The 17,988-nt window shown below is 34.1% G+C and overlaps 1 protein-coding gene across 2 annotated transcripts in view; it reads right to left on the bottom strand.

Annotated features, from left to right (window-relative positions):
- Window positions 1-17,988, bottom strand: part of ANGPT1 (angiopoietin 1) — a 251,353-nt gene that overhangs the window by 77,158 nt on the left and 156,207 nt on the right. Inside the window, exons 3-4 of one of the 2 annotated variants that reach the window (XM_059395044.1) lie at window positions 17,294-17,415; window positions 4,226-4,458 (exon numbers count right to left, since the gene is read on the bottom strand). In XM_059395044.1, the coding sequence (XP_059251027.1) occupies window positions 4,226-4,458; window positions 17,294-17,415 (355 nt within the window). The remainder of the gene's footprint in view (window positions 1-4,225; window positions 4,459-17,293; window positions 17,416-17,988) is intronic. The other variant, XM_059395045.1, reaches the window with a different exon arrangement.

Genomic DNA, 17,988 nt, shown 5'->3' on the forward strand with positions numbered 1-17,988 from the left:
ACATGTAGCAAAATACAAAATATGAAATATAATTGTGTATTTATCTGTCTCTCTGCCCACCAAGTTCCAGTTTCCTTGAAGCTACAAACTAATATACAACTTCTCTCTCTACCCAGTGGCCTGAACTCCATCTGCTATATTACCAGAACTCAAGAAATATTTGTTAAATAAAAATGGATGAATATTATTATCCCCCAGAAGAGAATATGAAACAGAACAGTTGTTGTATAACTATTTTTGAATGAATGGATAAATTTATTAGTCATACCTTGGTATAGCAGAAGTATGTTCCAAGGTGATTTAGACAGTAAGAAAACCAGCCTATGGTAGAGAGTGGAAGCTAAATATTATTGTGTTTCTTCTTTTTTAATGCTTTGTTACTAATTAAATTCTTGATCACATAATATGATGTTTGCCTCATGTGTGTTCAATGTATGTGGTGATGGCTTCATCGCCTCTGAACATAAAGATGACTGGTGAATGTCTGATGGTCACAGTACCTGATTATCCTTCTTGGAAGAATTCCATGCCTTGTATCCATGCCATTATCAATATAAACTATTTAATTCCAGCAATAATTGTAAATTGCCATAAAAATGAAGCAAACAGCTAAATTTTGACACTATGATAACATTGAGGGCAATATTTTTTTAGTGGGTAATGTTTCTAAGAATAAGTGTGGCCTAATATTTGCAGACAAAGGTTAGACCAAAAAATTGTGTTACCCAGGAGCCTCACAAAATGGATGCAATTCAGTTTGAAATGATTATTTGTCTAAAACACCACTACTTCCTGTTTGGAAAAGAGGACAGGTTGGTCAATTATTTAGAAAGTGTGTTTATTAAAAATTGTACTTAGCTTTAAATATATCTTATGACATTAGATATTTTAGTAGGAAAAGTTCTGTGAAACTAAACAGAAATAATCCCTACATGCAAAGATGGTTTACAATTCCTGGACCAAACACACGTTAGAGAAAGGATAAATTTCCAGCTAACACTTGTGGGAATTCTTTTATCATGTAACATTAGTAAGTTATAAACACTTTAGAAGGCATAAAAGTAAATTAACTACAATTTTTTCAGCATTTACTATGGTAGGCACTGACGCTATATGTTTTATAAAAACTTCTTTTAATTTACTACAAACTCATCAGGCATGTATTATGATCCCACTTTAGATAAGAAAACTGAGGCTAAAAGAAACTGCTTGGATGATTGTCCACAATTAAACACTCTTGAGCCTTGTCTTCAGACACTTTCCATGAAAGAAAGTTTGCTTATAGAAAACACTTAATAAATTTGTGTTTAATTGAAACTAGTCACTTGGAGGAGAAAGAAGGAACTAGAGTTTAACGAGTCAATTATGTCATGTGTTGCTTGCTTTTATAGGCAGTACCTAATTTAATCCTTTCCCTGTCACTGAGAAGTAGACACAATTATCCTGACTTTATAAAATGATGAAACAGCTTCATAAAGGTTAAATTATATTGCTGGTAACAGAGAAAACTCACTAAAAAATCTTTTCTCTTTGTAGTGTTACTTTGTAGTGTTACATTCAGACTGTCTCCGTAAGTGATTGGGTCAAGTTGGAAATGGAGGATGCTTAATGTTAAATTAAATTAAACATTAAACAATTAAACATTTTTGGCTTTTGTATTGTAACATAGCTCATGAAGATTTTGGAAAATATTTTAGAAGATTACTCTTGGAGTTCTTAAAATACATATTTAAAAAAAAAACTGATGCACTTATTGTGGTATATTGATTTTAGGCATCTTTGCATAAATTTAAATATAAGAGATATTTGCATAAACCTCTTGATCAATAATAAATCCATTTAATAAATGAGTTTTAGTCACAAAAGTAGGAAAATGTTTTACTTATATGTTTTAGAATTAGGATGAAATAAGTTCATTTTAGTAACTGATTTTAAGCCATATTATGGTATGAGTTATTTAAAATTTCAAATTCACCATAACTAAAGACTATGACACCAGTGAAAATGAAGATATGCAGAGAATTAAAATCTTGATGGAAACCTTAGTAAGAGGAATTTTCTATTCTTGTGTCTTTTGTGAGTCCTTAAGTGATCAAATATTTGGTCAGAATAATAACTATAGAATTAAAGAAAACAACAATTCACAAGAAGCAAATAAAACCTATGGTTATGAGAGCACGGAACCCACTGGAAAATGGGGTAATAGACTTAACATGATGATCACAAGTCCTGCAATTAAATCGGAATTTATTTTAGGATTGTATCATTAAAAAGAAATATCAAGAGGCCTGAAGTATTAGACAATTTGTCTCTCTTATTTTTGTTTGTTTTGGATAGACTATATCACAAAAGAGACACAGTTACTTTTCACATACCCTGAGATGTTACTTATGGGTAGCATCTATCAGGTTCATAATTGTTCAATAAATGTTTCTTAAACAGATGTTTGGTTGCCTGCTATTGCACCCAAATTCCAAACCTAGCCAAGAATTTTCCTTTTGCAGTCACTCCCACCTCTGCCTCTAAAAGTTTATAGACATATTTATTGGACAAATATTCAGAGAAGAAGTGAAATTATGATAAGTAGGCAGACATATGAGCTCTGTGAGAATCACCAGGGCTTGATTTCTAACATCATGAAGGAAAAAAAAAGAAAAAAGAAATACTCAACTCCATGTGCTTTAAGTCTAAAGATGATAAGAAAAATGTGTTTTCAATGTTCCCCCTAATGTATTCAGTTCAATATGAGAATAGATATGTCTCATATTAATACTTAATTTCTAAATACTCATGAGCTCCATTAAAATTCTCTGGCAAAATCATACCAAGCTTTCCTTCCAGTGGACTCTAACCCAAGGTTTTGGCAGGCGCTGACTGATTAGCAGGTTTTTTCCTTCCCAATCACATTTCGGAGCACACCCAAATGGAGCTCTGGGAACTTACTGTTTAAAAAATATTCTTTACAAAGTATATTAAGGACTTGTTTAGACTAAAGAAGATATAACTCAAGGTAATGGAGTGTAATAGAAAAATGTGAAATGTCTTTAAAACAAGATCACTTCGTATAGAATTATCATCTATACTCATATCTATACATGAAAGAATGGAATTGAGCTCATTTTTTATAGACTTCAAGTCCATTATTAAAGAAGCCTCTGTGGTATGTATATTGCATATGCACATGGAACCACCGCATGAATGGTCACATAAACCACAGCTTAGAGACAACCATAGCTTTCAGACGTAAATGGTGCTCTCTTTCACTCATCACAATTTATGTTCATTGCATCCTCACTCAGAGAAAGGTTGATTAGTGACCGGAACTACAGAAGACGCCTTTAAGCTCCAAACTTTGAAGAGCTCTCCAGAGGCTAGGGAGACAATCTACTTGAAGTGGACAAGTGTTTGCAGGGGCACTCATTCAATAATTGTTGGGTGGGAATGGGCAGATGGATAAATATCTTCTAAAGAGACAGGGACCTACAATATTTTCAGTGGTTAAGTGGCTCCAGATATTCTAGTCATGTTAAAAATTTGAATTTCCAACACCTGAAACTAATATAACACTGTATGTTATCTATACTAGAATTTTAAAAACATGTATTTTTCCACTGTCACCACGACAGTCCAGAATAAATATGTCTGGATGCCCTGGTTAGGTCCTCTCCACACAGGACTAAACATAAGTGATCTTTATAAAGACTTTTAATATCAAAGATTCTTTCTCCTTTATAATAGTTATTGGGAGCTTCTATATCTCCTTTTCTCTGTAACCAACTCTTCCTTCTCTCCCTCTACAAAAGAAATAATTAATATTAGTTTTAAAACAGGAATCTTACTGAAACTCTCCCAGGACTCTGAATTAATCTTTAACTGGTTAATTTCTGTCTTCTATATTAAAATGCCTAATATCATAACATCAAATATTTATCCATGACAGTATTGCAGGTTTTATCTAAGGCTACAAAGAGCAAGCAAGAGAGAAGAAACCAGAAAGTTCTTTTAGAAAGATATTGTGAATTCACAAATTCAAGCTTATGAATACATTCTCTGACATTAAAAACATGAGAAAACTGTGAGTACAAACTTCATGCAATGCCTCTAAGAATAAAGTTATTTTGCTGCTCTTATGCAACAATCAATACAATCTAGAAAGTAGTATTGAATATTTACTTTCTGCATGTTAAATAAAATATCTACTATACCAAATTGAAGAAATTCTTACCACCTTCTTTAGTGCAAAGGTTGACAAGGTTGTGTACTGTATCCATCAGCTCCAACTGCTGCTTCTGAAGGACACTATTATTGTTAGTGGCCCTGTTCAATTGTTTCTCCAGCTCCTGGATTATATATGTTTGACGAGTAACCAAGATTTGAAGATTCTCTCTCTCTTCTTTTAAGGTGTCCAACTCTTCCTTGTGCTTTCCCTCCATTTCTAAGATTTTATGTTCTAATAAACTACAAGAAAATAAAGACAAGACTATTTAAAAAATGCTATACAGAAATATATGACTCAACTAGATCCTGAGTTCATTTAGAGTTAGAAATTTTAGTTAGTATGTTACAATGTAAATATATATTATGTCATAATTTCAGAATATATACATAACACACCCTAATATACATGTTATAATGTATATATTATACATTATATATTATAACATTATAATTATAATTTATATGATTATTTAATACATATATTAATATAGGAGTTACATATATAACATATCAAATAAAGAATAATTAGAACATTTGGTGTCAGAGTAATATTTATTTCCTAAACATAATTTTTTTTCATGGGGTACATTTCATATCCAAGGTAGCTGACTTGGACCCAAATAATTTGAGTCTGTAAAAGTTATAATATAACTTTCATTAAGGAAATAGGTCCAGTAAGAAACTGATAGCATAGTCCAGGAAAAATACAAACATAACATAAAGACTATTTTTTTTAAATGTATGTTGCATTCATTTGGGATTCTCAAAACATTAACAGTGATTAAATTTCACAATAGTTCTGTGGGGTCAGTTAATAGTATACTGAAGCATAACCCACAGGACCAAAAAGTAAGCTATGCAAAATCACAGAAAATTAGATTTCTTGGCATTTCTGATGGCTGATCTTGTATCATAACTATCGCTTACTTTGTCTCTCAACCTAAGTTTCAGAATGAGGCCTAACTGCACCACAAGCTTCCATATCAGTGCACAGATGGTTCTGCACAGGAAGACCACAGGCTGGTGGTGTGGTCTTACAAAAAGACATGGGATTTTGCTCAGGGTGATGTAATCTTCAGCTGAGAACCTTCCTTTTCTCACAACTCTTCAGAAGATACTCCCCTTGCATATTGCACATTAAAATTGATAGGGGATGCAGAAGCACTCTTGGATCCTAGCAACTGACTGTAAATAAAAAGTATTTACATTTTATAGAGTGTATAATATACTAAGATTCCTCAGAGGAAAGCCTGATTCAGTTTCCTCAATTCCATTTTCAGAAGGTTCAACCAGTCCTTAGTTTACAAGGTGTTATTCAAATGTAACATACCAGACTGGGCACTTAATTTACCTTGGAGAAATATAGCACTGAATCATCCCTTTAAGTTTGTCATGAGGGGACTCCAGGGAATATTTTAAATTTAATACTTAAATCATAAAATAGAGCATGTTAGAAGAGCCAAATTTTCCTATCTGACTTACTGGGGGACGAGCTGGAATATCTGATTGTCCTTTACACAGATTAAGAAGTGTGCAGAGAACCGCCCATGAGCATTCTGGATCTTTGCCAACCAACCTGTCCTCAAGAAAATGTGGCTCAGAATATGGCAAGAAAGTTGACTGTTGAACCACACCTGAAAAACACTGGGATGCTTCTATTCATGTTACCTTACTAATTTACAACACCTTGCGTGGCGTGTCCAGATTCCCATTTCTCATTTCCACTGAGACCTGTCAGGGGCAGCTCTGTGACTTGTACAAGATAACAGAAGCCATGCCTCTACTTTGGCTTGCTCTCACTCTGTGGGACACCAATAATGAAAGAAGACCTGCCCTGATTGTTAAGCAAGGTCAATTTGGATAGAACCTAGGTAGAGCGATTAGAGAAATTTGTGATGGCTATCTAATTTCTGAAGCCATCTTTTGGAAACGAAAATCTTAGGCACGGAAGTCAGAGTATGATAAGAGACAACATCTGTAAAGAGTAGGTGCAATTCACCATCTTTTAGTGTTTTCTTCTGTGTCAATAATTTCCTGCTGAAGTTAGAGGTTAAAAAATAAACAAAACAAACAGAAAAAGCCCTTCTCAGTTAAAAAGTTTATCCAACCACTGGTTAAATGATTAGTGCACTTGCTATGGAGTCAGAACAGGTTTTCTCTGTGTCTTGTAATTGTTGGCCTTTGGATCTGAGAACTAACCACAACTGATGCCTTAGCTCATTCTCAGTTTACTTTTTGATTTTTTTGTTTTTCCTCCTAATGATCAGATGTAAGATACCCATAAAATAAGTCAGTTAATTTACAAAAACACCTCTTTTAAATTCACAAGAGTTATAGTATACTTCCAAGAAAACTTAGAATTAACTGTTAAAATGATAATATTGTAAAGATCAAAATTAGGGTGAAATAGTCATATAATGCTGGACAGAAATCTGATTTATCAATTTGTTTCTACAAAAAGATGAGCACTGGCCTTTCAGTTTTCCTCATCACTAGGTAACATTCTGATTTAGAAAATACCATGCTATAGCTATAACTCGTATTTATTACTTGCTAAGTGCCAATAGTGTTCTTAGCACAATGTAAAATATAAAATACCATTTCTACTTTAAGAATTTATTTTGAATGAACAACCTCAAATAAAACAATAGCAGCTTTAAGAAACTTTTGTTTCAGATATAATGCTATTTAAAAAAAATATTTTAAACCAATGTTTTTCCACTTCTTTGATGTACTCCCTGTTCAAGAGGGTATATGCTTAAACACAGCTGCTACTGTGATGTCAATAAAGGGATTTTGCTTGTTTGCTTAGTTTAGTTTTCAGAATAATTTGGAAAGAGCTGAGAATTTAAAGATGATCAAAGAATTCCCTGATGTCAAGGGAAACACCTTGGTACTGGCTTACAGAAGAAAAGTCTGCATGTTCCGAGTAAAAGGAATATGCACTTAACATGATGAAAAGACCATTAATTTTCATAATTTACTGAACAACATTTAATGCACTGTGACCACCAGGTAACAAAAGAAATCCAAAGAGCCTGTCATCTTAAAATAGATATTTATGCAAAGTAAAGAAGGGACTACCCACAGAATTAAAATCTGTCTTCTACATCACAGACACTTCGTAGGGTTTGGAATGTTAACATATATCCATTATATTAATCGTAACTTTTTAGACTTCTTCAGGCAAGACTGATCTCTTCTTGGCCCTTCCATTTTCTCCAAAATTGCTCATCCCTTACTTCCATCTTCTCTTCAAACTTGGCTTAAAAAAACAAGCAGGGCGCCTGGGTGGCTCAGTGGGTTAAGCCGCTGCCTTCGGCTCAGGTCATGATCTCAGGGTCCTGGGATCGAGTCCCGTGTCGGGCTCTCTGCTCAGCAGGGAGCCTGCTTCCCTCTCTCTCTCTCTGCCTGCCTCTCCATCCACTTGTGATTTATCTCTGTCAAATAAATAAATAAAAACTTAAAAAAAAAAACAAGCAAACTATTCTCTTTCCTTAGATACTTCTCATCCATTGGTTATTATCTACTTGGGAAGTCAGACCTTCTTTCTCATTACTCTAAAATGGTTTGAATCAAAAACTTTCTTGCCAGAAAAAATGCAAATGTTATCTCCATTAATCACTTTGTTGCAATATGTCATCATAATTACATAGTCCTTTAAAGCCCTTATCTCCTTTGATTCTTAAAGCAATAGAGAGATACAGACTGAGTAGATATCACAAGCCTCACTTAATAAGAATCTAAGTATCTTGTCCAAAACTCATGCATTCATTGTGTCAGAACCAAGATAAAAAGCCATGTCTTCTAACTTGTTAGTCTAGAAATGTGCCCATGACAACCCAGTGCTATGAACACTAGCATGAGAGTCTTTCCTCTTTGATTTAGTGTAATATATCTTCTACTTTGTTCTTCCACCCATTTATATTCTGTCAGGAAGCAAGGAATCACTTTAACATCTCCTTAGTAATTGTTCTCCATCTGGTTATTCTGGGAGCTTATCTTTGGTAATATTTTAGCCTATTGATCTTTTACAGTTTGTCAAGCCAATTTTTTTTTTTAATCTGAATCGAGATTTTCTTAAGCACCACTCTGTCTTAACCCCTCTGGCATTAAATGTAATTTTATCCCATTTTGTCCTGAAGTCTTTCATTGGTTCTCTTACATTCTCCCTATCCAGATCAGTTGGGAGAAGCCACCTCAGCTAGATACAGAGACCTATAAGTAAATGCTGATCTAAAGGACAACATTACAGCTTCAGCATCCTAAAATTAGATAGACAAAGATAGTAGTTATATTTTCCCTGATGATGCCCTGCAGCAGTAAGTTTAGTTTAGACTTAAATACATAATCCAAAATGCGGATGCTGATTCCAAGCTCCAGTGCACTGTTTTCTAGAGTGCATTCCATATATTTTTTATCAGGTGTTCATGTATTTAGAGTCCCACTCTTAAGTTTTTGGGAAGCTGACATTAAATAACCAGTTTTTATCATGATGCATCTTTTAGGATTAGTGTACCATGGAACAACAATTTATAAAACTGTGTACCTAAATCTACACAAATGGAGTTAGAAATCTGAAGACAGAATTTCTCACAGGATTCCAAATACTTCCTGTTTCCCATCTTTCTGGAAACATTTTGAGAAGAGACATGCATAGAATTTTGGCACTTAACTTCTAGTTTGAGGCAGAGGTGCACTTTAATGAAGAATAAAATAAACAAAATAATCTAGGCCTTGAACTTCAGTAAAAGGTTCTAATTGAGTATATACAAAACCTTATTTGAAGTTTTTGGTTGACTTCTTTCCCCATTTTCACAGTCTGCCTCCTCAAACATATCTTATTGGAAATATTTCAGATCATTGAACACATCTTGAAACTTTCACAGAAAAAGCTCTCCCTTTCAAATTGTTTCCCACAATAGAGTTCTTAACATAGCAGCCAATGAATTCACAGTGGTGACAGTTTCCTAAGCAATATGTGTGTAAAGATAGCCCTTAAACAAGGAAGAAGATGTTGAAAATATAGAAAGCTTCTCAATTTTATCTGTCTGAAACTGCTTACAGATGTTTCCATTTTTTAATTATTTTTAATATGTAAGGTGTCAACATGTGTTGCAGATATGGGTTTTAGGGCTTCATTTTTTCCCCCTTCAAACAAGGTTATAGTAACTTCGGGTTAAATTTATACTTTGATATTCTAATTTGAACACAGCAAATTTAAAATTTATAGCTAAATAGTTTTATGATTCAAATGTGGAGCAGAAGCATAGATTACTACAAGTAAACATTGGCAAATACTTTTTTTTAATAGTTTGGGGTAAATAAGAATAAACTAAGTATGCTATGGAAGCCAGAAAGAAAAAAAAATACACTTCAAAACATAAAAATGTAATACTTGTACAAAAAAGTTGCACCATAAATGGTAAACTACAGAAATGCATATCTGCAGCATATATGACATTGAAGAGTATATATGAGTTAATAAAACAAAGATAAACAATGTAATAGAAAGATGAGAAACACCCATGAATAGGCTAGTCACAGAAGAAGAAATTCAAACGGTCAACAAACACAAATAAGATGTACAACCTAACTTTTCAAGTAGACAACATTAATAAAATGGTTAGCAAGGTTTAGGGAAATTAGAAAGCCCATGGATACTTGGGGAGAAATATAAAATTTGGAGATAATTTGTCAATATGTATGAAAACAAATAATCACATAAAAATTCTGATAAATTCTAAATTATAGTCTATCTAATCCTAGGAATGAGAGATATATGTATATAGTTATGTATAAAATATCCATGAAAAATTTTTATGAAACAGAAATAAACCCAAAATGTAATGAATAGTTATAATCTATACAATACACACACTACACAGATATATGTCTTAGTATATTCATAGAAAACGTCTGGAAGAATAAGCAACAAACTTTATCTGTTAATGATGATTCTCTGCGGGGGGTTGTGGTAATGGAGGAGTATGGCATTAAGAAGACTTTGTCCTACAGTTGTATATACTTTTATATACTTTAATGTTTAGATCAAGTTTGTGTTATTTTTTTATTAATCAGAGATGTGTTAGGTGATCATGAGTCTAGAATAGTCTGGGAAGATGCTACCTAGAAATTTTTAATTGGGCGGAATTGAATTGAATTCAATTGAATTGAATTGAAATTCAAAATGTGAACTGATAATCTTGGGAGTGATGCAGAGCACTTTTGGGGATACAGAATGGCAGTGTAAACACCATCTCTATTGTATTTATGTTAAGAACAATTAATATATTTATAATATTTCATGTAAACTATGCAGTTTGTGTTTTCCATTAAAAAATATGTTTCAGTTGTCTGTGTCTGTGTGTATACAGAGATAAATGACATTTGTTGGGATAGAGCTTCTGGGACATTTGCCAGTTCATCATTCATTCAACATTCAAAAAGCACTTAATACTATATATACAATGTGTAGAGAATTGTGCCTGGGAGCATGAAGACAAAGATAAATAAAACACAGTCTTTGTGTTCCAGAAGGTCACAGCCCAATAGTAGAGAAATAGATAAACACACACACACAAACACACATAAACATACACAGAACACTCAGAAGCACACACACATATTAGAATGTGATGGGATAAATAAAACAATGGGGGCAAAGACGTACAGTATTATCATTTGGTAATGACCAAATCTATTGGGCAGAGTCAGAGAAAGGTTCTTAGAGAGGTTAACATCTGCACTGAGTTTTGAAGGGTGAACAGGAGTTTGTCAGTTGAATAAAGAACTAGAGGGCCTTTCAGACAAGTCAAACATCAAATATGCCTGAAACAATGTCAAGTGTTCAGTGTGATACTAACAACTAGCACGATTAAACACTTGTTATGTGTGTTGGGCACTGTTCTCAGTGTTTTACATGCAGTAACTCAATTAATCCTCACATAAACTCCAGGCACTACTATTATCATCATCCCAGTTTTAGGAATTAGGAAACCAAATTACAGTGAGTTTAAGTAACTTGTCCAAAGTCGCAGAGCTGGTTATAGCAGGATAAGGGAAAAGTAAACCCTAGGCAGTCTGAACTTTAGGCAGAACTGAACATGAGTCAGAACTCATGTTCTTAGCTATCAGACTATACTTTCTAAAATATAAGAAGACTTGTATAAGTAAGGCTACCAAATTAGGATTATAATGATCACTGACTGTGTTCAATGCTTAAAAGACTTGAACTTTCTTGAGTTAGTTACAGAGAATCATTTGGGGATTAGGCAAATGCTGTCAAGAGATTGAAAAGTGGGGCTGAATTAGTGTTAGGGATCTAAACAAAAGTGAAAAAATACTTTGATTTGCATTTTAAAAAGAAGACTCTGGCAGAGCTCTGGATGATCAGTTTGAGAGACACAGGGTTCAAAGCACAGAGGTCACTGCAATGGCTGAGATAAGAATTAATGGGAGTTTGACCTAAGACATAGTGGAAATAAAATGAACAGGACAGATTGAGAAAGAATTTAGGAGATGGAACTGACAGCCTCAACGGTCACTGTGAGTTGTGAGGAATCAGGGAAAGGAAAAAATAAGATTACCCTTGGATTTTTAGTTTGATTTGGAATTCTCTGTTTGACTTATTTCACTCAGCATAATCTTTTCCAGTCTAAAATCCTAAGATTAATGAAATTGAAATTTAAAAATGCTATATGCCATTAAATTTATTCTTAAAATACATGAGAAAAAAAAACGTTCTATTAAATCAGTCTGCAGGTATTCCATTTTCAAAGTATAGAAGAGAGTACTGTAAATTTAAAAACTTTTTAATTTATTCCTACTATACACAACTAACATAATATAGCCTAATCTAATGCTAGCAGGTAGCAGGATTTCACTTTAGTATTTTGTAAAGAACTTTTTAAGTGGAAAAGAAATTTAATTTAATGACTGTGACTTAACTTTTCATTTCTTTAGGCATCTTAAGTATTAAAAATCAATATTTCTATGATACCATTATAATAATTTTTTTGTAAGGTATAATTTAGTATCTTGAAATTACACAAATTTTGATCAGTTAAAATTAATTAACTTAATAACTTCCCATAAACTCCAGCTAGAAGATAGATGAGGCTTGTCAAAAAACCTCAGTGAGTTCCCAAGGTAAAATAAATAGTTTATATTTCCTACCCCAGTATTAGCAGGAATAAATAATGATCTATATAGGAACAGGCCAAAAACAACTGGCCGACCCCTTTCTTCAAACTTCTGTTTGTTTGTATTAAGAGGATAACTTGACAGCCACATCAATTAATCTTGAGGCTACATCACACTGGAAAAATATTTTTATAATAATTAAGACAGAGAATCATTATGGACTAGAACCCTAATTTTGCCATAAACTAGCTTTTTAGTCATGGACGAGTAAACTCGAACTTTGTGAATTTCATTTTCTTTATACATGAAATAGGAATAAGAATAGATACTCTGCAGGAATGGTTGGAGGATTAGCAGTAATGTATGCAAGGCACCTGGCATACATGTTTACCTGGTATTAGGTAGGCAGGTAGCAGACAGTTTTGATAAAACTACATTGAAGTGGCCATCACATATGTAGTTTCACTTCCCTCTGAATGGCCTTACTGAAAATTTCCCTAATCTTCATGCTACATATTCAACCCAAGTGTCAGGAAAGCCCAAGTGTTCCATCTTTGTATATGTAAGATGCTCACTTCCCTTCCTGTATACCCTGTTGAGGCAGAAGAATTTCTTCTGGAGTATTTTTTTACCCCGCTATGCCCCCACCTTGGGAAATGCTGGGGTTAAGTCAGAGATGGGCAGGTGCCTTCATCAGTTCACCAAACTTTTAGATGAAAAGATTCAACTCAAGGGATTTGCATTATAACATCTTTCCCTGTCCTTCTCCTTTTTTTCTATTGTCTTGAGCTGACCTGGCAGGAAACATACTCAAAGAATCTAATAAAAGTTGACAATTACATGTTCCACTTTGTGATCCAAGTGCCTATGTGCAAGGGAAATATTAATGCTTCCCATTTCTTGAGATCTTGGTTGATAATTTCAGTTACGTGGGCCAAATACTGATCTTGTACTTCCAAATGCTCTTCCTTGAGATAAGAAATGAAACCATTTTGACATTAGGATAGTATCCAACAAAAGAAAAAAAAAAGAACAAAAAACATTTCCTAAAGAAAGCAAACTGGAAGCTTCTTGGAGTCACCCCCCACTAGATTGTTAGGAAAACAAACAGTAGAGTAAATGTTGCTAATCCTATTCTTGCTTTGTGCCTTTGGCCATTTAGGGGATAAAGAGGTGAATCTAATGAGGCCCAAAATCCTTTTTCAACCCTGCAAGTGATGCATTTAATTTGTCAGGATGTAAATCAGCAGGACCTCTCAGCATGACTGAGTATAATCCTGTCTATAAAATTCTGTCTATAAAATATTCCTCCTTGTTCTGCCAAAGAAGTGGTGGACCCTACTAAGGGCCAGCTCACTGATTTGGCAGCTGAGACCCCATCATACTCAAACCTGGTAAGTCACACACCCAGACACAATCCCTGACATTCCATGGGGAGGAAGCAAAGCTTAATTTAGATAATCCCCTTTGCAAAGTGTATTAGCTGATCCAAACCAGACCTGGCCAACTAAAGGCATGTTGTTCCTACATTTCAGAGATGCCTAATGTAGAAATAGCTTCTTGCTACATTTGGAGGATTAAGGTTCATTTAAGGAACAGGTAGGGATAATCAATACACTTCTTTAAAAATATATATAAACAGTTTGGTGTTTGACTTTGACTTTCTATCCACTTAAATGCTATTGGGCGGGGGGTGGGGGTGGATTTCTTTGTTGCTCTAGAAAGTGCTTGGCAGAGTTCCTGAACTCCATTTCACATATGGAAGTAAACAATAACAATAAAGAGTAGGGTAAGTATGCTGTACATCACAAAAGGATATTCTTATTTTCTGTATAAAGTAAAACACTTTTTTCTAAGTGGTTCATAGAAGAATATGCCTGGTTAAAGAATAAATGTTCCACCAACACTTCATTAAACACATCAGACCCTTCCACAGGAAGACACAGATAACTACAGAGATACAGTAATGTCAGGAGATACAGCATCTTGATTGAAAAATATCCCCAGAAACCACTGTTGAAGTAATGCTACACTTGAGCGTCAATAAAGAAAGGAGTGTAGAGGACAAGTGTAAGATGCGTGTAAGTTTTTGTCAGTGTAAGCACAGAGATAAATTTCAAGTTGAAACATAAATCCCTGAAGTCTTTGTAAAATACCTGTATTTCTGGCAAAGGGAATTGTTAGAAGTCTGAAAAAATTACCACTAGCAATAAGCATTGTGACTTGTATACCCAGAGACCTGAATTTTCCTTAGAAATTAGAACTTAATAAAGGGAAAAAAATTCATCAGCAGGAGGCATGTATGTGCTGGGATTAGGGATGAGACACCTCTGAATGGCCATGGCACATGGAAAAACCTTCTCTACTTGACCTGCTTGACAGAGCTCTTTTGAGGGTGTGAACCTTCGCTCAGCTTTGCCGCTGGAACAGACAGAGCAACTTTTTTTTTTTTTTTTTTTTTTAAAGACACATTTATTCAGCGTCATGATCAGACTATTACATTTAGCAATCAACAGCATGGGTGCAAAAAAAAAAAAAATCTACATTAAAACCCTTTGTTGGAATGCTTTACACTTTCCACAGAACAGAAACTAAAATAACCTGTTATACAATTAGTCACAAATACAGTCCTCAAGTTTTTTTGCCCATACACATGAGTATTGTCTAAAACATCTTTTAAGAGTTTCCCTTAAACAAACAAACAATTTCATGGTGGGCATGCCATAGTAGAAATGGTACTAGGTGTCATATCAAGAATTATGATGGAAAACCAAATAACCCCAAATAATCACAAAATAAGGTAGAGGGGATATATTTTTAAGAAAAGAAAGAGAAGGAAGAAAGAAAACAAAAGAAAGAATGAATATAACAAGGAAGGAGGCAAAGAGAAAGAAAGACAGACATGGCGGGAAAGAGAGAGAGCGAGCTGAGTACAAGTGACACTTAAGGACAGCATTTGTTTTTGTAGTTAAGAGTGAGACCTTTCAGTCCTCCCAGGTTTTTTATGGTATCCTGACAGCTCAAGTGTCAGATGTGGACCAAGAGATAATACACATATCAGCAGGGGAAGAACTGAAGAATGTAGATTCATGCTGACAACTTTTTAAAAGATAAATCATATGTGGCAACATACTTAGAGACTGAAACCACTCTAGGTTATACCTTAAAATGAAATGCCACACAGTTATTCAGAACGACATTAGAAGGGTATTTATTCATGAGAAATGATATCTATTTCCGAAGAAGGCAGCCTGCAGAACAGTTTGGATAGCATGACACAGCTTTCCATAAAAAATATATTTATATATAATACACAGTGATACCTGCAGCTTTCTCAATGTGACGGGATTGTGAGTTTTAGTTCAATTTTGTTACTTTCTCCTTTTTCTCCAATAAGTGTGTGTTATTTAGGTAATTATGAAAACAAACAATCTAAAAAATAAGGCAAAGTTGACAATATTTACTTATTTATTCCTTGACAGGGCTTTCACAATAGCATCTTGAAATATATAACTGTAAAGGGCTTCACTTATAGCACCAGTGTTAAAGCATAGTGGGATCCGAAAACCAAGGGATGGTTGATGTAAAGTATACCTGCACCATGTACATGTCTGGTTACTGTGAAACAGCAGTAGGATAAATGGTACTTTTCAGCAGGATTTTCAATTCCAAAACATTTCATTATGCAACCAGTTCAGGGTCAAGTCCTGTCAAGTTTATTTATAGTTATACAGTTTACCCCGTGACACAGTACAAAGATAAATAAATGTAAAACTTAGAAATACAAGTCATGGAGCATGCATGACCCCTTTCAGACTCTAAATCAACAGGTTTATCTTCTTCATGGAAAAGCTTCCATTATAATTGCTGTCATTAAGGGCCACTTTTAGTGTAAAGTTGGGGAATCCTTTTAGGTTACAGATAGTAGTATTGAGAGATGATGTGCTACAGTGCCAAGAGCAAGACGAGGATGAAGGAAGCCTGGGTTATATTCCCAGTTGTACCACTAGCAAGCTGTGTGACCTGGGACAAATCACTCACTTCTACCGAGTCTCTTCCCCTCATTTATAAAGAGCACTAGAAGTCCTCTTTATGCCTTCCTGGTTTGGAATATGGTGGAAACTCTAGTTCCAATGACACAAGGTATTTAACTAGTTTCTAGCAACACAATGCTCTTTAAATCCATATAATGTATAAGAAATGGAACTGCTTCAAGCCATCCCAATAGCCAATGGTCAGTTAATAAGCAATACATTTCTCCTACAGAGGCCAGTGCTTTGACTGAACTGGCTATCATAAATATCAAGACTTCAAAATGATATAGTCCATATATCATCTCAAGATCTCTAAGTCCCACTTAACTTACCTGAGAGGATTCATAAAACACATCCATAAAACTAAACAAAGAAATTTATTTTATCCAGAGTAAACGTCTTTAAATGTGGGAAAGGGGTTGGTGAGCAACTCCTCAATCAGCTTTACAGGTAAATAATTTTCTGGGAAAAACAAAATTTGTTTCTCTGGTGCAAGATCTTTGAATTCAACAATCTCATAACTCTGTAGAAGCTTAAGGGCAGGTAGAGTGACAATTCAAATTACAGAGTTTTGGAGATTACTTTTTCTTTTTTATTGCTATAGATGTCATTCTGCTGAAAACTGTCAATATTTTGTGTCAGTGAATTTATTCTCAGAATCAATTCTTATAGATATGGTGGGATTCGAACAACTAAATATTAGATAAATTAGTGTTAAAAGTTTTTTAAAAAGCATATACTTCAAGACTGTAAGCAACTGTATTATTTGTATCATATTAAATTGTCTCTATAGCTCTTTTCTTTTTATGAACCACTTCAATATTTTAAGAGCTGACAGAGAGATGAACGATAAAAATAAGTACATATGTAAATAATTGGAATACGACAAGCCTCACCTGTTTTTCTCATGAATCTTTAGGATTTCATTTGTCTGTTGAAGAAGCTGCTTCTCTAGCTTGTATGTTGATAATGAGTTCTCTAGCAGTTGTATTTCAAGTCGAGAAGTTTGATTTAGTACCTCAAGATAAAAGATAAAAGATAAAAACATTTCAAACTTTAATCACAAAGAGTGAGAAGAATTTTTGTTTTTTTAATTTAGCTGTGTTTTCTTTAAAATAGTATTTCTTCTGGAATAATTAATTAAGTGACCTACATTCTACTAATTAGATGTAGAGCTTTGCAATGAATCTTAAACATGCCATTTATTTGAGGCTGAGGTTGCAACTGAATGAGAAAATTAAGTTGTTAAATCCATTTTCATATTTAAATTTTCATGTCTTGAACCCCTAAGATATTCAACTCTGATAGTTGTTTTATGTATGCATTATCCCCAATATTGATATTCTATACATGTTATCTCTGAGATAGGAAGTAGTGCAAGGTCTTTGCTATTGTATATAACTAATAACTAACAGGCAAGTAAAATATGCTCACTTTGATCCCTCACCTTACAAAAATCAATTATAAATGTGCAAAAAACTCTTGACATAGTTTAGGCAGATTCATGATCACAGAGTTATTGAATACCTATCATATTAGGTCACACCAGCCCTTCCAAATATCGTATCATTTCACAGACATGGGCACATGT

This window comes from Mustela nigripes, chromosome 3 (genome assembly GCF_022355385.1).
Source record: "Mustela nigripes isolate SB6536 chromosome 3, MUSNIG.SB6536, whole genome shotgun sequence".
Taxonomy (NCBI): domain Eukaryota; kingdom Metazoa; phylum Chordata; class Mammalia; order Carnivora; family Mustelidae; genus Mustela; species Mustela nigripes.